General features: G+C 39.4%; 1 protein-coding gene across 11 annotated transcripts in view; it reads left to right on the top strand.

The window, feature by feature from the left end:
• Glut1 (Glucose transporter 1) overlaps positions 1 to 27,624 on the top strand; it is a 317,829-nt gene that overhangs the window by 149,350 nt on the left and 140,855 nt on the right. For 10 of the 11 annotated variants that reach the window (XM_065224649.1, XM_065224648.1, XM_065224654.1 and 7 more), the window contains 7 exons: positions 1,252 to 1,389; positions 1,874 to 2,130; positions 13,730 to 13,854; positions 13,932 to 14,210; positions 14,274 to 14,461; positions 14,766 to 14,855; positions 20,628 to 20,750. In XM_065224649.1, coding sequence (XP_065080721.1) covers positions 1,252 to 1,389; positions 1,874 to 2,130; positions 13,730 to 13,854; positions 13,932 to 14,210; positions 14,274 to 14,461; positions 14,766 to 14,855; positions 20,628 to 20,750 — 1,200 coding nt within the window. The remainder of the gene's footprint in view (positions 1 to 1,251; positions 1,390 to 1,873; positions 2,131 to 13,729; positions 13,855 to 13,931; positions 14,211 to 14,273; positions 14,462 to 14,765; positions 14,856 to 20,627; positions 20,751 to 27,624) is intronic. The other variant, XM_065224653.1, reaches the window with a different exon arrangement.

Here is a 27,624-nt window from a genome sequence, read left to right as displayed (position 1 = left end):
CGGAACAAACTGGACCCCTTTCTCTGCATACCATTCTTGAACGACTTTGCTGTAATGACAGCTTGCCAAATCTGGCCAAAACATTACGGGATGGTCGTGGGATCGAATGAACGGCAAAATTCGTTTTTGGAGACACTCTTTTTGGTATAGTTTCGACGTCATTGTCTTATTTGTAACGAAAACTTTCGTTTTTTTGCCACAGCTGCAAATGCCCTGCCAAATCATAAATTTTCGTGCAAATTTGTCGGCAAAAACAAATTTAAATTTGGCTGGAACATCCCCCCGAGCCGTTGCCAAGTAAAATTTTTGACCTGGGATTTGCCCGAAGTCAGCCTTGACATAGGTTTCATCGTCCATCAGAAGACACCCGTCGAACTTGGTCAGCACCTGGTCGTATAGCTTCCGCGCACGGATTTTGGCCACACTATTCTGTTTTATGGTCCGATTTGACTGTTTGCTAGCTCGATACGACTTGATTCCTTCCCGGGTCGAGTACTATGGGCAGCACCGAAATTTCTGGCCAAATCACGGTCCGACAGATTGGGATTCCTCTTAATCGTCTTCAAAATCTTACCACGCAGTTTCCGGTCGACAGTTCCACTCCGACGATTGGCTTGAGGCTTCCGAATCGTCGTCAATGTTTCCTTATACCGTTTGATAACGCGCCATACGGTATTTCTGGGCAATTTCAGCTGTTTAGCTAGCCTAGATGCAGACCACAATGGATTTTCCAAATAACTGTGCACAATTTTTTCCCTTCTTTCGGCTTCCATGTTGATTGTTTACAAAGTACAGTCGATTTTCGGAATGTCAAAAATATATACGTAAGCTGACAAAATTCCCGACACGTGGGCGCCAAGAACTTCCAAATCCGTCCACCAGGAGCACCACAATATGAGCAAAAGTTTGTTCCAATTCTAAATGAAGCAAGCTTTAGGTAAATAAATCTAATAGCATACAATGTGTCTCAAATGTAGCTATTTAATAAGAAATAACGCAGTTATTCATGAATAACCAATTCAATTTCAATGTACCTCGAATGTGGTTATTATCATTCGAGATACCTCGTAATTGAATTATTTATTAATGATTTCTATCAAAGGCACACAAACATCGCTTATTTCTTCCGCGGAAGCCTGCAAATGATAATTAAATCTAACTTTTCAATCATATTACCGAAACGACTACCATGTTTTACATTGTAAATCCACTCATACCTTCGTTTCATTTTTCTACCCCAAAAAAAATCAGGTGAAACGTGATATGGTACAAATCAAGCATGAGCTGGATACCGTGCAACAGGTGAAGGAAGAGATCGAAGAGCTGCGGGAGTACGTGGACCGGCTGGAGGAGCACACGCACCGGCGAAAATTACGCCTTTTGGAGCAAGTCAGTACCCGATTTCACAGTTTCAGTTGAACAGCTTTACGTTGCGAATTTTGTTTCGTTTTACATTTATGCATGTCAGCCGCACTCGGGAAGCTCTCAGCGAAAAAAAGCAAAAACGCTGCGAAACAAGCAAAATCCGGCAGCTTACAATTTTATTTCATTTATTTAATGTTTTTTATGTGTTGTTTTTTTTTGGTTTGTTTTTAGGTTCCATTCCAACCCCTCCATTGGAAGGTAATCAACATCGACGGGACAGAGAGGGTGGGACAAAGTTTTCGTTTCATTTTCCCAAATCGTTTTTTATCGATTCCAGTTGCCAGGTTGTTTTTTTTTTTGGAATTTGTATTTTTCTGTTTGGTTATTTATATCAACCTAATAAAGACTTATTTCTCGTTATCCCAACTGATGGTTTTATTTATTGTCGTTTGACAGAATATACAGGTTCTGTTTCCGATTGCTTTCTAATGACCACCATCCGTTTCAGGGTCTGACGTTCTTCCTGACGTATGCCATCTTCGCGGCGGTCCTCGGGATGCTCCAGTTCGGTTACAACACCGGCGTCATCAATGCTCCCGAGGTCAACATCGAGAACTTCATGAAGGATGTGTACAAGGACCGGTACGGGGAGGACATCAGCGAGGAGTTTATCCAGCAGCTCTACTCGGTGGCAGTGTCCATATTTGCCATCGGCGGTATGCTTGGAGGATTCAGCGGGGGCTGGATGGCCAACCGGTTCGGGAGGTAAGAGCGTACCATAGATCTTGTTTTGTCGGTATTATTTATTTTTAATTACGGTTAACGACTTTCCAGTCAGTATTAATTGTTTTATGAGAAAGCTAAAGGCTGATTAAAAGTAAATTGGTACGCGCAAAAAAAAACTGTAATTTGTGATTCAATAAGTTTAAAAATACCATGGTTGCTTTACAGTACTGTTATTGAAATTTCAAAGTAACATCATTGGATGGTTGTATTTCTTCAATTCGAACGAAATCTCGAACCTTCCTCTTGAGCGTCCGCACAGTGGAAACGGACACGGAATCAGTGAATTTCTTCCACTTTACTCGCATTTGCTGGATTCTTGAGTGCCCCCCCCCCCCGCTTCGTCGAAATTGCCAAGTATTTTTCGATTGGTCGAAATTCCGGGCAAATCGGAGGATTAATTATCTTGGGGACAAAATCGATCTTGTTGGCAGCATACCACTTCAGAACCACCAAATCGGGCAAAAAGATAACTTTGCCCCTATGCTTGCGGATGAACGACAATAAACGCTTTTTCAGGCATTCTTCGATGTGAACTTGGGATGTCATCGTCGAGGATGTGACGATTTTCAGGCCACAATTGCAAATCGTTTGCCAAATCATGGCCTTCTTCGCGAACTTGAATCTTCCCGGCACATCCCCACGTCCAGTCACGATGTAAAACTTTTGACCGGGAAGCTGCTTAAAATCGAGTTTGACGTATGTTTCGTCATCGATCAAAGTGCAGCCCTTGTGTTTTATCAAAACATGGTCGTACAAAAGAGCCTTACACGCTTTTTGGCCACGGAGCTCTGCTTCATGAGCCGAATCGGATGTTTACTGGCTTTGTACGACTTGTATCCTTCCCTAGCAAGGATGTTCCGCATCGTTGGAATGTTGTCGTTGTACCTTCTGGCCACATCTCGGATCGAAAGACCGGGGTTGGCTTTAACGCACCTCAACACCTTGCTGCGCAGCTGACGATTCCTGGTTCCTGTTTTTTTTCGTAGGTCCGTTGATTCCTTTCCACACTCAGGTTTTGAGCACTCGACAAACTGTTGTTTTCGGCATCTTTAGCACTTTAACCAGCTTGGAACCGGACCACTCCGGATATTCCAGGTGTTTGTGCAGAATATTTTTTCTTCTTTCCAGTTCTATTTGACGTTATTTCTGAACGAGATCGACTACTTTGATCAAACTTGCACCAGTTGTCCTCTAAAGAGCTTTTTGACGTTTAATCGGCGCACACTACTGTACCATTTAGAGCGAACGAGTGCGAGCAAGAGGGAAACAGATTAGTGGGAAAACAAACCGTCCATTCATCCATGTGTGCTGGATAGAGAAAGATGATTAAACGTCAAAAAGGTCTATAGAAGTGTAAACAAACTACTGTCACAGATTTTCGATTTCCAACACTAGAGGTGTGCTAGTGGCGTGCGAGGGATGTGCCAATTTACTTTTAGTCAGCCTTTAGAAGATAATGAGTGGTAAATCATAGGTAAGAGACGCCGTGTGAAAAAAATTGCGAAAAAATCTACGGCACCGGTGGGATTCGAACCACAATCTTCCAAAGCGTTCTCCAATACTCAACAATCGTCTACTATCGACGATATGTGCTTGTACCGCAACCACTCAGTATTAACTGACGTGAACAAACACAGCTCTTTTGTGTTCATATTACACATGCTGGATTAGGGTTGTCCAGTGCAGTATTGACCAGCCGGAAAACTCAACATCAAAAATACATCTACCGCTCACCGTATTTCGATTGACCTGTATAATTATTGTAACGTTTTGGGAAGCGTTAGTTGAAAGTGAATTTCTTATCACAATTGACGTATTTCACGCTAACTGGTTGACAGCATCCTCTCAAATTTAAATGAAACTTAATGGGTATCAGTAATGGCATAATATTGTCGCGCTTATGTTAAATTCTCATTCGGTAACGGTGGAAGCGCGCCGCTCATTAGGATTATACACAGGTGTGTAACTTTGATAGTATTTTATGGCAGCGGCTTGAGGAGCGAATCCTGGATTAAGAGCCGCCGTGTGTTAAATCAATGGGGACAGTCGTACGGCCATAAACAGAAAACAGATGGTATAATCCCTTTTTGAGAAATAATTCTGCCACACACAATATAAATGACATATGTTCGCTCTCACACGCTCTCAATATCACGCACTGATACTGAAGCACAATATCATGTATTTTATTGAATTTACAAGCTCCTTTGTCATTGTGAGAATATTCTCTATTTACTATTTATAGACTAACATTAGAAAAAGGCGTAATTCCAAAATCACCATATAGAGAAAATCGCTTCCGAATTTTGATAGCCTAAATATTAATCCTAATTCACGAATTTCCATTTTCTGGACGATTTTATTAGCTTGACGTATGGTAAATAGTGTAATCTATCATCGTGCATTACTAAAAACTTAAAAAAAAATATTTCTCGTTGAATTGAGAAGAAAACATCATACGCCCTGATAATTTCTTTCATGTTGTTACCCCCCGGATCTTCCACCCTTTGAACTGCCAACACTGGTGATACGCCGTGGAAATACACCATCAGGATTTTTTGATTGTTGTTCCGCCTTGGTTCTTCGTTCGCAAATTTTGTGAGAGTGGAATTAAGTCCAGAGATATTTTTTTTGTCTTCTTTTTGTTCGTTGTTTACGCATGAAATATCAATCGGATGCATTTCAAATGAATCGGGCGTGACTAGATACTACAGAATCAGTACGTTTGGCATATTAAAACAATACAATTCGTAGTTCTGTGCAAGGCGTAACAACCAGATGCATCATAGAGTTGAAAATAAAAATACGCCATGTAAAAGGAAGCGTTTTTGATGATTTGAAATGATATTTTCTTCTTCTTTTTCGTGTTTATCGAAAAGTGTCTATATGTGGCAAAATATGGTTTGTTTACATTTTGGCACTTCCGCCTCTTTCAAATGTTAGACTACAATTAACCTATGGCAGACACGAAGCTACTGTTGCCAGCAGTGACGGAATCATCGGGTCGCGTTCGGGTGTGATGCAAAAATCTTGTATCTCAAACCTACTACAATTTGCTCGTGCTCGAAGAAAATAATTATAAAAAACACCGAAATTACAATGTTTTTCAGTGCATTCGAGTACAATAAAATTTATTATTAAATTGTAGTACGGGAAAAAAACATCTCGATTTTTAACTATACAATGCTCAAGCAATGAAAATTACTGTGATGAGATCAAATTTGTTGGAGAAAAATCCGTTTGTTTTATTGATAAAATGCATAGCAACCCACCTTTTTCACTGTTAATTTCTCTAATACCATGATTTTCATTGTTCTGAACCATGAATCTCGCTGTGCTTTTATGCTAATTGACAAAATAACCACTGTTTTTACAGTAAATATCATGGCTACAATGACAATGAAAACCACTGTGTTTTGTTTTGTTTTTTGACGTAGACTACGTCTTACGGGAACGACCTGGGGGTATATCGAAAATCTAAAATTGCGACCGTCACGAAAAGGTGTAAGGTTTTGAACGCTTATAACTTTGTCATTTATAGATGTTATTAAAAATTCAAATACACCAATCGATAGGAAATAACTCTCATAATCTGCTACAATAAATGCCTTTCCAATTTTTCATATAAAAACTGTTGAAAAATTTATGAATAAAAAGGGATAATTTTATCCCTGATTTCATGAAATAAACGTTCTCCCCAAACCCAGTTGTCATAATCGAGTACCATTTGGTTGCACCTCGTGCTGCTTGAATCTGAAAAGTTATAAAAGAGCGCTGCTTTTGTGCTTCAACTCATAAATCCCATTAGACTCCGTAGCTCCATTCTAAGGCAATACCAGCGTTCTGGCTTGCCTGTCTTGAAAACCCACTGTAATCGCCTAACAAAAACCATCCAAGCCAGGATGGTGGACATCAGAAATCAGAACTTTGCTAACAGGATCTCTCTCAGATTGTGCAAAACCCTTTTGGAAACCAATCAAAATCCTTAAAAATAAGCCAAGACCCACTGGATAGTCCCAGCGGGGTACACGACGTTAGGCATACGGACGTTAGGCATAATGTACGATAGGCATAATGGACGTTAGGCATAATCTACCCGATGAATGCCAGAAGGATGATAATAGGGACCGTCTATTGATTGCTGATTTCGGTGACAATAATGAAAGAGCCTTAATTTTTGGAACTCATGAAAACTTCGTCTTGGACAGGCAAAGTATTGGGTTACAGATGGTACGTTGTGACAATCTTCTCTTTAACTATGAGAAATTGTCCAAGATACGACAGGAATGTCGAAACTCAATGCAATCAAAGTCAATTAATAGTGCTAATGACGGAATCTGTACCACAAAAGGGAGAAGTGGTCCTTCGGTGCAATTGCACACTCAAAGCTCTTATTCGGGCCTGCTAGCCACTCACGATTAATAAGGTGTACTAGCTACAGATGGCCGGGAATGAAACGAGGATGATTTCATTCAAAAAACTCAATCACGGAACGATAACATCAGGATTTTGCTACTTAACGATATAATGTGCATCTCTTAAAAGCTTATTACTACAGACATACATACATTAGTCTTCTTCCAAACGCGTATCGTTGGGGGCCCCGTGATGCTGCTTCACCTGCATGCTCATGTTGCTGATGCACCGCCGTGTCGCGCAATCAGGTCGTTGCCCTTCGTTGCACCGTAGATCCACAACGTCACTGTTGCGTGGATGCACCGTCGTTTATCGCGCGACAACAAACAGTCGCCGTATCGGTGTCGAGCCACACCGTGTTGACGCTCGGTATGCAACCGTCACACTCCTCTGTACCCCCACGGCACTAGTGTATCAGCGCTTGTCACGCAGCAGTCTATCGTCGCACTGTCCACTGCCTCCCGTTGCCCCGTCTGTGCGCGTCGCACTATTGCCTTTTGTGCCGCACCGCTGCACTCAGCCGCCTTGGTGAACTATCACCGATTTGTGGATTTATCGCTCCTGGCAATCCACTGGAATGCGCTGACGAGACAATAGTGTCTGGTGGCGCGATTTGAGGCGACCCGGGATGGTCCGCTCGACCGGGTACGATCGTCAGGTGATCTCGTGAGGAACTGAGGCTGTAAATAAAGGCCCTCTGTAGAGGTGGCACTGCGTTAGCCAGTCATTGGTCATCACTGATAATGATCAGGTTACCTTCTGAGAGCCTTTGGTATCTCTTTGTCGCAGGCTGGATGATCTCGATCGTTAGATAACGTAGACGATCGTACTGTAAAATCGGAAATTGGTACTAATCCAAATTTGCATGAATGACTTCGTATTACCTAATGGCGTGTTTGAGTCATCTTGACCTATTGTCCTCCGATTGTCGAAACGGTGACGGTTTGGAGAGCCCTCTCGTAGATATCCCGATTTGAGTAGCTCGAGTTCCAGAAGTACATGCAATACTGTAAGGAGTTCGTAAGAATGCTGTGTACTATGCAAAAAAATACTTTACCTCTCTGGGCGAGTTATCCGGCTTTAGCGAATTTACCATGCACGTGTCTTGTACGGGTGTCGCATTCATTTACGGCACATCGAATCTGTCGATCTCTGGGACCGTTTGAACATACAGCGAGCTCACTATCACTTAGTGATATTAGATCACTTTTAACGTCTGTTCGTTCAGGAAAACTCACAAATTTCAGGCATCACCGGCTGAAACCAACCACACGCCAGATTTCAATCCTTGCAATTGCCGTCCTATTGTATCTCGGGCTAATTGTTCGGCGGGTGCGACTGTGCGAGAATGAAATAAATCCATTTCTATGGACCTCTCCAGTGACGTCGTGTAGAAGGAAGGGATAATGATGTTGCATTGAAGATTTGGTTGCTTTTATTAAAAGTATACACGGTAACTTCGGCAATTGTTGGCGCATTTTTGTCGGCATAACTTCGAAAAGTGTAACAACGTTTACCACAGTTCCTTGTTTGTTTCGGCAACTTGTCACTGTTCATGGAAGTATCGCTCCCTCACATCAGCAGACGGTTCCGCTAGTTTTCATTCTGATGACAACAAAAACAGAATCGTTGTATCGAAAAGTACGGCAGGAAATCCTGGAAGCAGCAGGTATGTTTTTTTGTTATTTAATGAAAAACCACAGAATTCACCATTCTTCATTTCATGAGCTGTTCTTTGGCATCATATTTTATTCAACTTAAGCTGTTTTTTTTTTTTTTTTTTACTGAATGAACAATCACAGAACTCACCATTCTTTATTTCATGAGCTGTTCTTTGAGTTTTCTTCTTTGACAATTGCAATATGTGTGTAAGAATATATTACAACAAATGTGTATTTTTTTTTTATTTCTAAATGCGATTGATTTCAAGATATATTTCAAAACTGTGCTGAGTTTTCATTGCCAGATTACTTAACCGCTATCGCTACTTATCTTGGATCTAAGTAAATATGTAGCTACGTCCCTTATGATATGATAAATAAAAGATTCCAAACTGTGCTTATTATTATTATTATTTAGCTTTATTAAGGAGGCTTTCAGCCTTAGGCTGGTTCGCCTCCAAAAACTGTGCTTATTAAATAAACTATGTTTGTTTAACTCGTACCATTTTTTATTCAACGCTTAGCCTTATTTAAGCATTGTTTACCATGCTTGAAACAGGTTTCTAGAGTTGCAAAGCAGCAAGGTATTTTATGTCTAACGTCCATTATGCCTAACGTATATTATGCCTTACGTCCATTATGCCTAATGACTTTATGCCTAACGTCCATTATGCCTAACGTATTTATGCCTAATGGGGTACACTCAGTCTCGGCAACCCAGTGGTTCATCTGATAACTTCTGAAGAGAAGGCTGTCGCGATATGGTGTCACACTTACTACGAATATTTCATAAAATACAAACGAACTATTCGTGTAAAATTTGTATTGTATTGAAAATAGAAGGAAACGTCTACCTACAAAACAACTTGCCTACATTGTACGAAAAAGGCTACGAAGAGATTCGTTAAAAAATAAATGGTTTATTTTTAGACGTCAAAATAAAAACTTTATTAAACATTTCTGACACATTAACGCTCACTAGGGAAATATTCCTATGCAGTTTCAAAGCTCAAGCGACAACATGCCACTTATGATGTCCCGCTTCGGTCGGGCTCTGCTCCTTAATATAGTCAGCCTAGAGCCTTTCCGGTCGGGGTACGTTCCCTAATCTCGGTTACCTAGGTGATGTTCCGATAGCATCGTCAGCCTGTGGATGAGAAAGAAAGAGAAAGATTAGTTTCAACATGAATAGCAAAACGTTGGTTAGTTACTCACCCCATCCAGGACCATGATCTGCTCGTTTCGGCGAGATTTCTTGAACACATCACCGGAGGATCACCCCAGGAATCAAACCGTAGTCAGCACTGAGTGATGGCCAAATTGTACGACGAAAGCACAGCTTGACAGATTACTGCTTACTAAGTAAGAAGGCCTCTCCATGGTGCGAATTCTGTTGCTTTTTATTCTCCTTTAGCAGCTACCGGGATCGGACCTACCAAGTCCCACACAACATCGTCACAGTCCGACACGATGGTGTTGAACGAATAGACAAGTCTTTGTTTTTATTCTGGCTATCGTAGTACATAAACAAAAAATATTTCATAATTTTCACGAATAGCGCGCGTACTATAGGTACGGTTTCGTACTGTTTACGAATAAACGAATGATTCCCGTAAGAAGTGTTTACGTCCGTACGAAATAAAGTTCGTGTATTTTACGGATTATGCGTAATACACCCAGCGTTGCCAGATATACCGACTTATCGGTATATATACCGATTTCCAAACTAGCTACCGATATACAGATAAGGTTCCTCAGAGTATCGATTTTTAAGATTTTATACCGATTTATACAGTTTTTTTTTTTAATAATTAAAATTATTATTGCTTGTCCGCGCTCGAATTTCGGAGAATTTTTTTGTAAGAGACTTGTATCTTTTTGAATACTTCAAATTTTGTTAGCCTTCTATCTATAATTCTAAACAATCATCTCTAAAGATGCCTTATGTTTGATACTTTTTCAACTAATGTTTGCATTTCCTCACCCATCAATCGAGAAATAGTCGATGGCTCTTTCCGGTAATTCCTAGGGAATCGAGAAATATTTTTTAAACATTATTTAACTTCCGGAAGATTTTATTCATTTTTAAATTTCCTGAATTTTCATCCAACTTTCCCTGCAATTTTCTTCCACCTTACCTTGCAAGCTTCTTCAGCCTTCGCTCGAATGATTCTTTCACCTTCTCCCGGCAAATTTAATGGTTTTCAGGAACTTTAGTGAAGCTCAGAGAACATCAGGACAGATCAATTAATTCATGAAATTGCTGAAATTAACGGGTGGAAACTAAAATTTTGGAATTTTTTCGAGGCCTCTATGCTCAACAACAAACGAGCGCAGAGAGAAATAAGAGTGTGTATGTGTTAGCTCTCTCTCTCCTCTTTCTGCTAGTATTTTCTGTTTTGTTTATGCTTGCTCAGTTTTGCTCAAAATGCCGTCGAAACAAGAAGTATTTCGCGAGCGCGTTGTACAGTTCTACGAACTGCACAGAAATCTCGGCAAAAAGTATACGGTACAACATTTTAAAAGCGAAAATGTTGCGGCTTCGACTGTTTACCATATCCTAAGATCCCCAACAACTGCTCGCAAGCAAGGTAGTGGAAGACCAGCCAAAATTATGACGCAAAAGGACTTCGTTCTCTTTCTCGTGCCATGGTTCAAGCCCTCTGGTTTGGCAATCAATCAATATGTGTACCAGAACGAATGTTTGAAGAAAATTTTGATCCCGTTTCTACAAAAACATCATGCTGATGGACAATACGTGTTTTGGCCGGATAAAGCGTCATCGCATTACGCCAAAAAACACAATCGTTCCTGAATACCCATTCGATCCCATTTGTACCCAAAAACCACAAACCGACAAATCTGCCTCAGTGTCGCCCAATCGAAGATTTCTTCGGGGTTTTGAGCTCCTTGGTGTACAAAAATAACTGGAGAGCCACGAATTGCAAACAGTTGATTGGTAGAATCAAGAGATGCATTCGCAAAGTTGACATAAAGGCCGTACAACGCTCCTGTTCCGACATCAAACGGAAGCTTCGCCGAACATCCGATTACGGACCGTTTTCAAATGTTCACTAATTTTTTTTCAACAATGGACAATGTATCTTTAATTTCAATAAATCAGATCTTCTTCAAGTATGTTTGTCTTTTTTTGACAGCTTGAGAAAGAAATTCCAAAATTTTAGTTGCCACCCGTTATAAAGGAGTTCCGAGAAACTCAGGCAATTTCCGAAAACTTCAGCAATGTCCTGATGGGCTCATGCAAATTTAGGAAACGTAAGGGAAGTTACATGAACATTAGAACATTGTGAAAACATTTTATGAGAAGTTCTATGCTTTTTAATGGCAGTGTTGATAACTTTTAAAAATTAAAAAACGGGAAGATCAGAGAACTTCAATGCTGATGTAATAATAAATTCAAAAAAAATGTGAGAGCACTTAAGAGATTTCATAACCTTCAAGAAAGTCCAGAGACCTTTAAAGATGATTAGAGATATTCCGGTAGTCTTATTATAATCAGGAAAGTTCCGAGCGCTTCGAGGATGACCAGAGAACTCTTAAACAGCTCCTAATTTCAGCAAAATTGCAAGAACTTTCAAGGAATTTCGAGGAATTATGAAATATTCCAAAGTGCATTTCAGGAATATTCCAAAAACTTGAGGGAAATTGCGGAGTTTCAGGGATGTTTTATGAATATAAGGAAAATTTTCTGGATCATTAGAACATCCCCAGGAATCTCTTTCTTCCGGTAATATGTCCTTGTTTCTTTCGACTGTTCCATAAGCGCGCTGGCTTCCGACTTTCTTCAGATGTTTCTTCCAATCTACCTTAGGAAGTTTCTGCCAGCATCTCCAGGAAGTTTCTTTCGTCTTCTCCAGGAAGTTAAATTAATTCTCCCAGAAATTAATTCGGCTTCTTCTGGAAGTTTGACCATAAGCCAAAGGTTTTTTTGTTTGACTTCTATTGGAAGGTTTTTCCGAGGTTCTTCTGGCTTTCCCTGGAAATGGCTACTTCTGAAAATTTACTTCCGGTTCCCGAAACTTTTCTGGCGATTTTTTTTTCGATGGTTTATTTAAATTTTCGCCACAAGTTTCTCAATTCGTGTCTTGGAAGTTTCCCGGATGTTTTTCCAACTTTTCTTAGAACTTTCCTCAAACTTCATCCAGGAGAGCTTCTTTCGTCTTTCACTTTTTATGTTGTTTTTGTGCTAACGTAAGAACTCCACGACACACATAACACGCGACGCGAGACAAGACACAACACTTATCGTTCTTACAAAATTTAAAACGGATTAAAAATTACCTTTCTGTCGACCGGTTTCGGGCGCGATGCTGCCCATCTACGGGACAATGTCCGACTGGTTACAATAGGATTGCTACGCTGTTGTGTAGACGTCCAGAGAACAGTAACAACTCTCTTCTCTGGACGTCTACACAACAGCGTAGCAATCCTATTGTAACCAGTCGGACATTGTCCCGTAGATGGGCAGCATCGCGCCCGAAACCGGTCGACAGAAAGGTAATTTTTAATCCGTTTTAAATTTTGTAAGAACGATAAGTGTTGTGTCTTGTCTCGCGTCGCGTGTTATGTGTGTCTTTCGTCTTTCTCTGAATGTTTTTCAGCTTCGTTCAGAAGTTAATTAAATTCTTCATAATTCAACCTGAATAAGTTAGCTGACATTTGTTTAAAGCATTTTAGAATATTCTCAAAAGCTTCCAGACGTTTCGACATTTTCAAAATTATATGATAAACAATTACAAACCGGAAAGAGTGTTCCATAACAACATCGTGAGGAGCAGGAGGACAACAATGGGGTCGACTATAATTTGCGATGAAGCATTTAATAACACGTTATCGTCACCTAATATTGTAGAACGTGACCGTCGCTCACACGTAGATACACAATAGCCTTCCTCACCTCACCAAGACCTCGACCATTCAGTGCCGGATGTGTGATATGGTCACGAGCAGACAACAAACGATCGCACGCATATGCGTAAATCAAATATTAGATAATCATGGCCCGGAAAATTTGCATAATTTGCAATAACCAGCCAGTCAGCCTGCCAGCAGCAGCAAAGCTTACAGATTCATGCATTCCAAATGGCAACAATATCATAATGTATCATTCCGCTCTATGTGTGTATGAAGGCAGACCAGAAACGTCAGTACGCATCGTTGTAAAGTTGAAATCCTGTAATATTTGACATGAAGCATCATAATTCGACTGGATATTATATGGAAATCGTAAATCTACAATCATACAATGTAAATGCTGCACCATGCTATTCAAATTAACGACGACCGAGGAACATCTATGTATCGATAATTTCGCTTCTCCCTGATGTTAAACAGAGTTTTTCGAACACAAAATTCAAACAGTCAACTTTAATTGCGCTGAGAGTTCCTCGAATTCACAGAAAATCCATCACTCCCAGTGACATTTGATCCCAAATTGACCCTTTTCTTATTTTTTCTCTTTTTTCCTTTGACGCTTCCAGGAAGGGCGGCCTGCTGCTCAACAACGTGCTCGGTATCACGGGTGCATGCCTGATGGGATTCACGAAAATGAGTCATTCCTATGAAATTCTATTCCTCGGACGATTTATAATTGGTGTCAATTGTGGTAAGTTGAGGGCACTGTTATTTTTTTTTTTTGCGTTCAACATTTAATTGGCTCTTTTTTTTTGTGTCTTTGAACAGGCTTAAACACATCATTAGTACCAATGTATATATCTGAAATTGCTCCATTAAATTTAAGAGGTGGTTTAGGTACCGTTAACCAATTGGCTGTGACCGTAGGATTATTATTATCACAAGTACTCGGTATAGAACAAATTTTAGGAACAAATGATGGCTGGCCCGTGCTGTTAGGGCTCGCCATCTGTCCAGCTTTATTACAATTAATACTCTTACCTATTTGCCCCGAGTCACCTAGATATTTACTAATTACGAAACAGTGGGAGGAGGAAGCGCGTAAAGGTATGTACAACATATATTTGCTGATTTGGAAGCTCCATTGTTTGCTTTATTTGCACTTTACAGCCCTTCGGCGGTTGAGGGCGTCCAATCAGGTAGAGGAAGACATCGAAGAGATGCGTGCCGAGGAGCGCGCGCAGCAATCGGAAAGTAGCATATCGACGATGGAACTGATATGCTCGCCGACGCTGCGGGCGCCACTCATGATCGGAATTGTGATGCAGCTGAGTCAGCAGTTTAGTGGAATTAATGCCGTAAGTGCAGCACCACGCGTCTCCATGAAACACAATTTGTTTTCTTTTGCTCTGACTCACATGGTTAATCATCCAGTGACAACACGGCAAATTACCTCCAATCAAGGAGCATTACAATTATCAGATCAACGATGTAGAAACAAGTACACTGTTGTGATCTATTAAAGCAGAAAACTCTAAACAACCTTGAATGGATGCGCGTCATTAGCTATTAAATTTTCACCATCATTTCACAATCTGCCACCACAAATCACTAACAGCTATTTTCAATTTTCTTCCCCGCTCCCACCCTCGGGAAACACAGGTATTCTACTACTCAACATCGCTCTTCATGAGCTCAGGTCTAACGGAGGAAAGTGCTAAATTTGCCACAATAGGAATCGGTGCAATAATGGTAAATGATCAGTTCATATGCGAAAAATGAAAATGAACACAAACATTAAACGGGACACATTCCAAACCACACGCACACAAACACTCACATAACTGACATCAATTCCCAATACATAGCTCATTTGATTCAAGCGGCGGATAGAAGAAAAAAACAAAACTCATCAAACCGCAAAACAATACTTCCCGTCAAACAAATGGAAAGCTGTTCCTGCTCGTTGTACCGAAATTGAGACAAAGGTTTGGAGCTGCAGGGTGGTTCTAAAATCGAAAACGGTTTTTTTTTATAGTCGAAATGTAATACTGAACTAAATCACATTTTCATGTTGTCATGGCTATCAGCGAATCCAAACACATAAAGCAACCGACGATACAGGCAAAGCGCTTGCTACAGCTACCACGACAGGCTCTCACTGCAACACAGCTCGATCGGAGTGGTAGAAGGATAATGCTATATTTAGGAATGGGCGATGTCGATGCGATTTTTACAGAATCAATTAATTTGCCTCGAAAAATCGATTATTTTTTCATCTGATCTTTTTCTGTTCGAAGTTTGACAGAATTGATTTTTCAAAGTTGATATCGATTTTTACTCATTTAAATTTATTTTATAAGGCATTTACAAAAAAAAACAAAGCGCCTAAATTACTAAAGGAGAAAATAAAATCACCGAGCTTTTTTTATGTTTTTGTTGTTGAATGAAATGTTATCATTGAATTCTTACTAAATCAGATTAAACAATGATAAATAAAATGGTATTTCACTATCCCAAAAATATGTCTTTATTTAAACTTAAGCGATTTTAATTTCATCGTCCTCAAATTTTGCCAAACACCCTTTCAATCTTGGGCTTTATTTATTTGTTGCTTTTTATTTTGGACCCATTCTTTCTAATTCGTCCAGCTGATTTTGTCTGTAAAAAAAAAAACACACACACACACTCCTTGATGCAAAAAACAAACATTGGAACGGTGAGTTTAAATACCTATTGAAGATTTTGGAAGCTCAGATATGGAGTTGAAGTTGAATAATCTAAATATTCGCAATATTTCTTAATAATTCGGTGTCAATATTTAAATATGTAGATTGTAATTGCTTTTGCCAACTGGTTTTATACAAATAAATCCTCACACACATACACCAAAACAGCAGGAAGAGGAATATTTCGTCTAATAGTAGATTATAAAGCGTTATTCAAACAAAAAAAAAGAATCGATTTTCCTAGAAACGATTTTTTTTTTCTTTCGATATTTTCGAGGATCTAATATTCAGTTTTAGAATCGATTCGACAACATCATTTTTTTTTTATAATGAGAGAGAGAGAGAGAAAGATTAGTAATTTCCATTTAATTCCACTACCGTATTTGCTTATCCTTGACAGATACGCGTATTTCGTCTACAATGTGCAATGTGCAGACTTCTTCAGTGTCTTGTACTAATACTCGACTGAAGAAAAGCATCGCATTTACCGAATATATATTAACACAGGTACATTTTCACTTAGAAACTAGGTAAACTTAAATTTAATTTCCTGTAGGAAAAGGTACTCCGCTGCTTACTCGCTGATGTGTCCTAGGTAGTAACTTGAAAAGCCATGTGTGTCCGTTTCCTTGATCCCTGTTGAGTAAAGTTGGATTACGTTGTTTGTTGATCTCGGCTTGAGGCTTTCTGCAACATCCAATTTCCATGGTGTAGATACGGTCCGTAAAATCATGATGTCCTCCGTCGATAGTTGGTGAAGAAGTGTTCTGCAACCTTTGATTTGAAATCATATGTTAGGCCTTTTTCCTCTTGCTTTTTGGCCTTATTAACCTCCACTATATGTTCTTTAAATCTAGTTGCGAAAGTTCTCTTGGTTTGTCCTACATATGCTTTGTTACAATGATTACAGCTTATTTTATATACACCTGCTTTACCTTAAACATTAACTGGGTTTTTAGTGGATCCTAACAATGATTTCATCTGATTATGTCTACTGGTGAAAACTAAATCTAATTCGAATTATTTTAACTGTGGTCTTAGCTTACAAGTAATATCTTGATCAAATGGAACGGACACTCGTTGTAAATAATCTCCATTGTAGAATTCTCGCTTTTTTATCGATGATTGCCAGGATTGTGGTCTCCTTGTATCGGTTGAGTCTTGCTGTTTCGAAGATGTACTGAAATTCCTTAACCTTTCCTGTATCGCTGAGTGGAAGAGTCTGCACTTGATGAATCATGTGGTGAAAGGCGGCCATTTTCTGCTGGAACTAATGGTTGGAAGTATAGGGGATAACTCTTTTGGTGCTTGTTGGTTTCCTGTAAATTTCGTATTCAAGCGAGGAGGATGATGACGATTCCCTGATGACTAGAAGATCGAGAGATGCGAGTTTCCCGTCTTTTTCTGCCTCGTGAGTGAATTTGATATGTTTGTGAATTCGGTTGAACTCATGTAAAATTTATGGAAGGGCTTCCCGTTTAACTACGCTGAAGATATCGTCAACAAACCTCCACCCACGAATTGGTAATAGTCCTTTCTCCTTTAGGATTGTCTCCATGTTGGCCATGAAAAGTTCACACAAGAAGGAGGATAGGGGGTTTCCCATTGGGGCTCCTTTCGGATGATGTATACTATCACCGCTACTGTTTCTCATCGTAATCGACGAGATCATGGTAGGTGCAATTGACCGTGTACCGAACCGTGGGCTGCTTTGGCAACCTATCACCATGGAGCATCTCAACGACTTCGATTTGGCTGATGATGTTGCTCTACTAGCACTACGGCGCTCTGATATGCAGAGTAAGCTCAATGACCTAGCCGAACGCTCCTCTGCGGCGTGTCTCACCATCAACATCAACAAGACCAAATCGTTGGATATCAACACGGGCAACCCTTCCAACTTTACGGTAGCGGGACAAGCAGTGGAGAAGGTCGAAAGTTTCCAATATCTTGGCAGCCAAATAGCGTCGGACGCCATTCAAGTTCGCACACAACTAAACAGCAGGATAACAGCTGTTTAGAAGCGTAAATGGAAGTGCAATAAGAGCTTGTTCCTACCGTCCCAACAGCCATAAGTAGCTGATTAAGTTCACCAGATTTGCTTGTATAGACGTTGAGTAAAGGTTGTCTCATATCGTATCTAGGCTTTATAAATGAAATGAGTAAAGCGGTTACATTGTGAAAATTGTTAGTTGGGATGATAGTTATATGATATTTATTATTTTTTTGCTCGAATTTTGTTCTACCGTTTGCGTTGTGTAAGAGAGACGACGCTCTCTTCCCCATCAGCTCGATGATGATCAGGCCTTCCATAAGTCGTCGTACTTGTCCGTTTTATAAAGAAAACTACGGTTAAAACGTGGCTTTCTTATTAGATTACGACACCACTGTACTGCCGCTAAGGGATCACAATTGATCAGATCGCCATAGATGGTCTTGAAACCCCTACAGTGGATCCTCAAATTGAGCTGGAAATAATTGCCGTGGATAATGAGACAGAATTGCTGCTTGGGCAACAGGAAACGCTCCTTTGGAATAAGGAAAAATGCCTGGACATCGCTCCCGCACAAAACAGGATTCATCTATCATTAATATATGACGAGCACGAAGAAGAGATAGCTTTTCCTGCCATATGTTTCGGCCATCTAAGGAAATTCAAGCCATATTTCATGATGGCATCCAGTAAAATTTGTCGTTAAGACAGGCGTGTGGTCAAACCACAACATTTGTTGTTATATGTCAATGAAAGTTCTTCGCCTTAGAGTTTTCGAAAGCTTGAAATGCACTTTTAAGTGCACGGGGACCGCTAACATTACACGTGTCAACCTTAAGAACCGCCTTATTCATGGAGCAGTGCATTGAGCGAAATCTATCCTTCCTCAAATCAATACCGAATTCAGTAAAGTGTTGGCAACAAAGGTAGAGAAATTTTTTCACCATGATGCGACAATTGGGAAAGCCTACGATGTTCCTCACACTTAGTGCAAATGAGATGAAGTGGCTCCATTTGTTGAATCTCCTACATCGATTGTCAGAAGGACACAATGCATGGCAATTACTTAACAGATCCTATCCAGTAATTGACTGCACTACAAAGAGCAACTCTGGTCAATGATGATCCAGTCACGTGCTGTGTGTACTTCAACAAGCTGGATGATACGATTGAATTTCAGCACCGTGGAAGTCCTCACGCGCACATCTTGCTATGGCTAACCAAGGAACACCCGGGAAGCAATCAGTGAAAGTATGCCAAAAATTACAGGTGCAACAGTATCATGGTATTCATGCTTGTACTACCATCGGCCCTTTTCTGGGCCACCAAGATTTTCCAAAAGAGTTAAATTTCTGAACATGTCCCAACTAAAATTCATATCAAAAGCTTCTTTTCAGGGCAATCATAGTCATACTAAAGAGTATAAACAGTTCCTCTGTTGTCCCCGCTCAAATTCCTATTCCTACACAAAACACAAGTCCTGCTGCAGTTAACAAATAACATTTATTATATAAGAACACGGAGTCTGACGTCACCATTGCGTACAACCCCAGAGGGCTGTCCATAGTAGTTTTTAAAAAGTTAAGTTAAACGATTTACCATTCAACGTAAAATATCACCTTAGAACTAAAAAAAAATACCTTCAACTAAAAAAATCCGTAGTAATCCGTAGATTTGAATAAGTCTACGGAATTGCATAGAAAAAAATCTGGCATCTCTGGTGTCAGGCGATCGTCTGTTTACTCGGTAGCAACCATTGTGTGGTTCTCTTCATTGTTCTTCAACAGCAGTTCTTTCGGTCGATGCGTCGTCGACTTTGGAAAGCAACCGTTTCGTGATAAGTGTGGTAGTGATGACTACGTTTTGCGTCCATTGCTGCAATGGAAGCGCTCTGCCCCTCGTTGGCAATACTGTCATGCAATGAAACCACTGGAAGCGAATACCATTCTGGTGGAGGAGGCTTATTGGATAGCGAAAGATAAAGTGTTTGTTGTGCTGTAGTTTTTGACTATAGTTTTGCGATGTTTAGAATAATGAACAAGAATCCTCTGAACCATTTCTCGATTTTTTTTTAACTCTTGGTTAAAATTTGACAGATGGAAAGTTATCGATTACTTCCTTCGCAAGGGAAGTAAAGCCGTTGGTCCCCGGCTCATGAGTTGATGGGTCGATATGTAGGGTCCAATTGTGGGAGCTGCCTCCCTGGCGTCGGTAGCGTTGGTGCTCAGCACGGAAAACAAGATCGACGGAAACAAATCAAGGAAAAAATAGTTATCGATTAACCCTGCTATCCGAGCATGGTTATTTCTGACAGACAAGAAGTTAAATTTTGACAACCGTGGCTCGAAAACCGGTCGATCGACAGCAAGGCGATTTTCGAACATAGAAAATAACTTTCGAAGTGTCACTTTTAACCACGAGATAAATGTTACGACGCAAATGGTTCACAGCCTCAGCTAATTTGATGGAGCCTTATCAAATAAATTAATTAACAAAATCAAAACTCATCCGTTTTACGGTACCATAAATATGCGAGAAGATGTGAACATGTTTTCTACGATTCCCAAATGATCAACTGTGAACCACCCTAGCGCCATCAATGGCATGGCCATTTCAATCAACTTTCACCGATCGTTCATATGCATCGGTGTGAGGTACAACTGGCAGCGAACTGGATTCCACCTGACCTTACATAACCTCAACAACCAGTCCAACTCATACATTTCAATTTCAATTCAACATTTATCAATTGATTTTTCTCTCTTTTCTTCTCTCCCCCTTTTCCTCCCGCAAAACGTGCAGGTTGTGATGACACTCGTATCAATACCACTAATGGATAGAACCGGTCGACGAACACTGCATTTATACGGATTAGGTGGAATGTTTATATTTTCAATATTCATAACGATATCATTTTTAATAAAGGCAAGTTTTTCCATTGTTATTTCCAACAACTCACATAGCATAACCAAAATAAAATGTTCAAAAATATATGCACGGATGATGTTGGTTAGTTGATTGGTTGGTCTGTCGAATTTTTGCATGGTGAGAAGGACACACAGCAACCAACATCATCCGATCCGGGCGGTCGTCATTTGCCCTGCAGCGCACTACGGATTTGGATTTTTTTTTTATTGAGCCTATGTAGGAGTTGAGGCGACGAAAAAAATATTAATTAAAAATTTCTCAGTTCGAGCGACACACACCGGACCGAAGAGGGTCCCTAGAAAAGCGCGAGGGCAAATGACATCGCTAATTAATTGAATACTTGTCGCCGTTGTATTACGCTCTCAATAGTTCGGGGCGAAATTTATTACCCGGGCGGCTTTTGCATGCGAATGTGCATTGTGTTTTGTGCGGTTGATAGTTTAAACTAATAGATTGCGTTTCGTTTGGGTAGTGAAAATTTACGGGTAGCCCTGGGAGAGGGCGGTTCAATGGTTCAATGGTTGGCATATTTATTCTTTTGTGTGGAAATGCGGCACATGGGACACGTATTGGTTGGAATGTTTGCGGTTTTCCGGAATGTAAAACATAGCCAATGGATGGATGGACAGCGACTGATAAATGAGTGGTAATAAATTTAAAATATGTTATACTACTAATTCACATCTCGGCAAATATTTGACTAGAATGGTGAACATATATTATTCAAAAGCGAAAGCTTAGGATTTTGAAAACTGATGAAACAAATTATTCATCAACCACGTGATCGATCAAGGCATTTCAATATTATGGCACACGTTTTCTTCTTCACTAGAGCTCTTATGGTGGTGAGTAGACTGATGCAAAAGTGTTTAAACGGTTTCAAATCGGGTCCTGATTAGCCTCCGAAAGTTTAATCTCATTTGATAAGAAACTGACTTGGCACAAACCATTTGAAGTTCATATGGAAATTACTACAGGAAAACCAAACTTTTTGTTCATTGTCTTCTAGCCTTTTTCCATATTGTACTGTTAACAAGTTCTATTGCTATTCTTATGGGAATTTTTATCAGCTACAACTTTGCAGAAAATCGTTTTTCAGCCAAACTTCAAATTAAATAGTTATTAATTGTTTGAGAGATTGATCTTGCCATAAGATTAAGCAACTGTATTGTTAAATTTGATCGAAAACTGGTTTTCAACAAAGTTGTAGCTGTGAAAATTTTCAAGAAGCTCAGCTATAATTTTCTATAGTAGAGTGAACTGGTGAATTTTAAAATACATATGAATCGAAATAATGGCTTCTCCATAGTAATTCCCATATAAACTTGAAATGGTTTGTGCCAAGTCAGTTTCTCACTAAATGAGTTCAAATTTTGGGAGGCTAATCAGGGCCCAATTTAGAACCGTTTGAGCACTGTGGAGTGAAAATTTCAAATTTTGCATCAGTCTAGTGGTGAGCGTCACAAGATCACAAGTTGTGTTGCCTAAAATGTATTAAATACCACATTTTTTTCCTCTGTTCGGGACATAAAAGTACTGCGACCAGTTATTTGATCTATTGTAGTATATCCCGTGTCCTTAGTTTAGTGCATGTCGTATTACTCCATCACTATTGAGAAATTATGAGTATTCAGTTTTAATACAGCCTTCATCGCAATGAATCGATTCTAATTGAAAGGTCTCGCTATTTACACTCTCGAAAAGCGCACCCCTTTATCAGTCAAAATTGGATTCCTTAGCAACCAAATTAAGCAATGATACCGATAATGACCATGCATCAGACCCCTAGTCATAACACAACCCCACCACTTCAAACTAGGGATCAACGAATAGAAGATTAGGAATCACATAACTAACTCATTTTTCCTTGTTTCAAGATCATCCTCGGTAGACAAAGTTGAGTCTAATCACAATCAACAAGGCATAACAAGTAACAAGTACAATAAGATGTGTTCCTTTGATTTCTGAAAATTCCTGTTCCCCTCAGTACTATGAATCAGTGGTAGATCTTACATCCCGTAACGTACCACGAAAAAGTGATACAAATACCATGCAAGAGAAAAGCTCTAAAACCTCAGTGAAGCCTGCATAAAATTTAATTCATCAAAACAACAGTTTAAACTGCATCATCTCATTGATCCACCGAATTTGAAATTGAATTCTTTCACCAACAAAAAAAAACATCAGTATAACATCACATCCAATTCCAAGCCCATCCACGGCATAGGTTCGCTTGATTGTGCCCTTCTCCTGCCAATTACCTCAAGCTGCAAACAGCTGACTAAAAATTCAATTTTCCAACCCACACCAGTCGAGCGCTCGTCGAGTCGGGGTCGTCGTGATTCTAATACAGAGTGAAATTTGGCTAGCCAGAACTCTGCATAAACCAACCCCCGCTCCCCGATGCATACAGTTTCATGGATAACTGCATAAAAATATAATACACACCGAGGAATCGGGACTAATATTTCATCTCGTCCCCGTAGTGTGCACGGAGGGGGCAGGGAGAGGGGCACACAACTCGATGATAGTAAAATAATAATAACATCAGCGATCGGGCGATAGCAATCTGTGCGCATTCGAGGTGAAAATATGCCAACCATCGAAAATTGAATCGAGAAAAGAAGGGGAACTCAAAATGTCTGCATGAAAGCCAACCGTCGGCGATCTATCGACAACAATCATCATCAGTGCACTCTATTTTGGGTTTATGAATAAATTTCGCCTCGACGCCGAGCGACTGAGCGATTTTTGTGTGCTAGTTTTTTTTTTTTAACCAATACAAATAGAAATATGTCTGTCTACCTTTTTCACCTCTCTCGTTGTCTATCTTTAACCATTTATCTTTAAACATAACTTTCCCTACCTCTGTTGTTGTTGATGCTGTTGTTATTGTTGTCGTTGTTGTTATTTCTAACATGTGTTTGTTGGTTCGTGTTATTATATTTTTAAATATTGGAACGATTTTGAATGGTGATATGATTTTATGTTGTTTCATAGTTTAATCCTTTTTACCAGATTGCTTTAGGTCCATCTCCAGCATATTACCCTCTAACCTAATAACGGGGTAAAAGAAGCGTGGTACGTGGTGTGTGCGCTGACTCACTCTACGGCGATTTCGTTTTCCCTTTTGATTGGTTCTATGCGATTTTAGCTTCGTTCCTGCCGACATATTTCTCTAAATGGTTTTGTGGCTAGCATTTGGGCATTTTCCTTTTCTACGATTCTACGTCTTTATCAATGGATTCAAGCTTGAATAAGAACGCGTTGTTTGTTCAAACTCTCATAACAAAGTGTGAGCTCTGTATATTCTGGAGAGGTGAGTTGAAATGTGTGCTTTGATTGAGTGAATGAGAAGTATAATTCGATTGATTGGGAAACATTTTTAAATCTAGTCCATAGTAAAAATGTGCGCTATTAAAAGCACGTTTGGAAAAAAAACCTGACTTGGCACAAACCATTTGAAGTATATAAGGGAATTGCTATGGGAAAGCCAAACTATTTGTTCATTGTCTTCTACCGTTTTTCCATATCGCACTTTTAAAAAGTTCTATTAGGGTAAATGTTGGCTTCGGCACCCATTGACTGTTTTCGGCAACCTAAATTTAAACGTTAATTTCACTATGTTTTACCATCAACGCACTTCCCTGAATATGTCCAAACGATTGTTTAGCCTTTCAGCTTCAATCTGATTATATTTGAACGATCGAGTAATCCAGTAATGCTACATTTTTCTTCAAATAAAGCATACGCACTACAAAATGGGGTTGATTTCGAGTTGCCGATAATAGAACAGCTGGTTAACACGCAGTTCTAATGGATAGGTTGCCGAAGAAAAAGAGGCTGCCGACAATAGTCACACTCACCTGAGAAGTTTGGAGCGTTGTAAAAACGCTTTCAAAATGTTTTGAAAAATTCTGTCGATTGGAATGGGTAGAGAAGCAAGCAGCAAATGAATGATGGAGGGGATCCCGGAAGGTGGTGTCCAGAAAAAAAGGGGACCCATAGGGGAACCCGGCGGGGTTATATATCAACCCAACATAAAAATGACTGCATAACATCATTACATTACAGCAGAAAAAGTTAGGGTTCACAGGGTTAAAGGAACTTCCTGGAGAAAATGGAAGAAATTTCCTGAAGACGCTGAATGTAACTTTCTGAGGTAGTTTGGAAATTTTTTTTAAGAAAGTCGGTAGCTTCTTCCGGAGGAAGCCAAAGGGTTTTCGGGACAATCAAAAGAAAGTTCAAGGAGAAGTTGAACACAAATCTGTAAAAAAGAGAGTTCTACGGGATGTCGATAGAATTTTCCAGTGAGAATCGGTTGAATCTTGTAGGAAAATAAGCACAATATTCCGGGGGCGCTGAACAAAACTGTCGGGAGAAGATGGAAAAACCTTTCAAGCGAAGCAAGCCAGAAGAAGCTTCCGAGGGAAGCCAAAATAACGTTCCGGGAGGAATTGGAAACTAAGTTAGATGGTGAGGTGGAATATACCGAATATACACAGCAGCACACGCCTATCGTATTGATTCCTGGGTAGCTTTTTTATGTATTGAATAAAATAAAAATTCCGTGCGTTTTGTTCACGTAAATGCGTAATTTTGTCATCAAAAAAAGAGGCGTTTCCGTGATGGGTAAAGTGGTTTCCCCAACACAGTCGCCGAATGTTGATACCAAGCACTGAACATGCCAATCTTTATGCATTTTGGTGCAAATTTGAAGCCCCTCCTATTAAGAGCATTATGCCAAATAAAATACCTTGCCGAATTATCTCAATAGAAGGGGCTACAAATTTACATAAAAAAGTATAAAAGATTTGGAATTTTGATCATTTACCTGCAGAGTGGAAATTAAACTTTTTCAATTTAGCAATCAAACCTTCATGCCAAACACTGTCGAATGCTTTTTCTATGTCTAGAAGAGCAACTCCAGTTGAGCAGCCTTCAGATTTGTTTGAACGAATTAGGTTGGTAAATCTTAAGAATTGATGAGTAGTTGAATGCCCATGGCGAAATCCAAACTGCTCATCTGCAAAAATTTAGTTCGTATTGATGTGAAGCATCATTCTATTTAAAATTATCTTTCCAAAAAGTTTACTTATTGAACAAAGCAAACTTATTGGGCGGTAGCTAGAAGCTCTAGCTGGATTCTATGCGGCTTCAAAATTGGAAAAACTTTCGTATTTTTCCATTTATCAGGAAAGTATGCCAAATGGAAACATCTGTTAAATAATTTTACCAAGAAAGACAAGGTAGGGAGTTTTTTTTGAGGTATAGAAAATTCCATCATCACCTGGAGCTTTCATAGTTTGAAACTTTTTAGTTATAGACCTTACTTCGTCCAAATCAGTCCCCCAGGAATCATCAAAAATATTTTCACGAGAGAAAATATTCTGATAATTCCGAGCAACCTGATTCTCAATAGGACTAGTAAGACCCAAACTGAAATTATGGGAACTCTCGAATTGCTTGGCAAGTCTCTGAGCTTTTTCAAAATTTGTGATCAAAATTTTACCACCTTCTTTAAGCGCTGGAATAGGCTTTTGAGGTTTTTTCAAAAAATTTGTGAGTTTCCAAAAGGGTTTGGAACTCGTATCTAATTCAGAAACATTATTTTCAAAAGTTTTATTCCTTATGGCAGAAAATCGCTTTTTAATTTTTTATTTGCAAATCCAGCCAGATAACTTTCATGGCAGGATCGCGACTTCTTTGATATTGTCTCCTACGGACATTTTTATGACGGATCAAGAGCTGAAAATCGTCATCTATTATAATTGGATCGAATTAAACCTCGAATTTTGGTACTGAGGCAGCTCTTGATTCAATTATAGAAGTAGTCAGAAATTCAAGAGCATAATAAATTTCATCTTTGGTTTGCAAAGGAATGTTTGGATCGAAGTTATACTCCATAAATGTTCGATATTGCTCCCAATCAGCCCTATGGTAATTGAAAGTAAAGCTGTTGGGATTAGAAATTATTTCTTGGGATATTTCAAAAGTTACTGGAAGGTGATCAGAACCGAAGTCAGCATGGGTAACCAATTGGCTACAAAGTTGACATGAATCAGTTCAGACCAAATCAATAGTTGAGGGATTTTTTGCTGAAGAAAAGCATGTTGGGCTGTTTGGAAAATTGAATAGTGTAATAACCTGTATAGCAATCATCAAACAGAATATTACCATTGAAATTGCTTTGAGCATTATTCCATGAGCGGTGTTTTGCATTAATATCACCAAAAATGAAGAATTTAGACCTAAGTTTCTGAAGGTCACCCTTGAGAACATTCTTTTGCTGGCCTGTGCATTGGAATGGAAAATAGGCAGCTATGAACAATGATGTCAACCATCAAGACGATCATTTCTATAAATCAAATAATTTGCGTCCTTCTTAACCTTATGGTCAGGTTTAAGGAACGTTTCAGTTATTACGGCAATATGCATGTTATGAACTTTCAAAAAGTTATATAGCTCGTCTTCATTATCTTTAAGAAATCGAGCATTCCAATTTAAAATATTTTATGATTTAAAATCAATTACTGAATTTCAAACAATATTGTCATGTTGTTCGCAAATTTTACTCCAGTTTAAATAGCATCAAACATGGAGTTAGTTTTAAGCATCAGTAATCATGCCAATTAATGATTTCTGTAAAAATTCCATTTTAGGAGCAGTAATGCTACCTAAGTCAAAATTTTCAAAATTTTCGTTAGAATTACGTTGGTTAGTATTTTGATTTCTACCCGTTGCAATAGCAACATAGTTAGCTCCATTTACTCGCTAAACAATGCTAGCAGCGAGGGGAGAAGGTATAGATGAAAAATTTGAAACAAGGGTGATATTTGTACTTACGGGTACAAATGTAGAATTTGTTCCT

This window comes from Ochlerotatus camptorhynchus, unplaced genomic scaffold (assembly GCF_037179485.1).
Source record: "Ochlerotatus camptorhynchus isolate MF236.1 unplaced genomic scaffold, CSIRO-AGI_Acam_v1.1 ptg000213l, whole genome shotgun sequence".
In the NCBI taxonomy this organism is placed as follows: domain Eukaryota; kingdom Metazoa; phylum Arthropoda; class Insecta; order Diptera; family Culicidae; genus Ochlerotatus; species Ochlerotatus camptorhynchus.
This window is presented reverse-complemented; position numbering and strand designations above follow the sequence as displayed.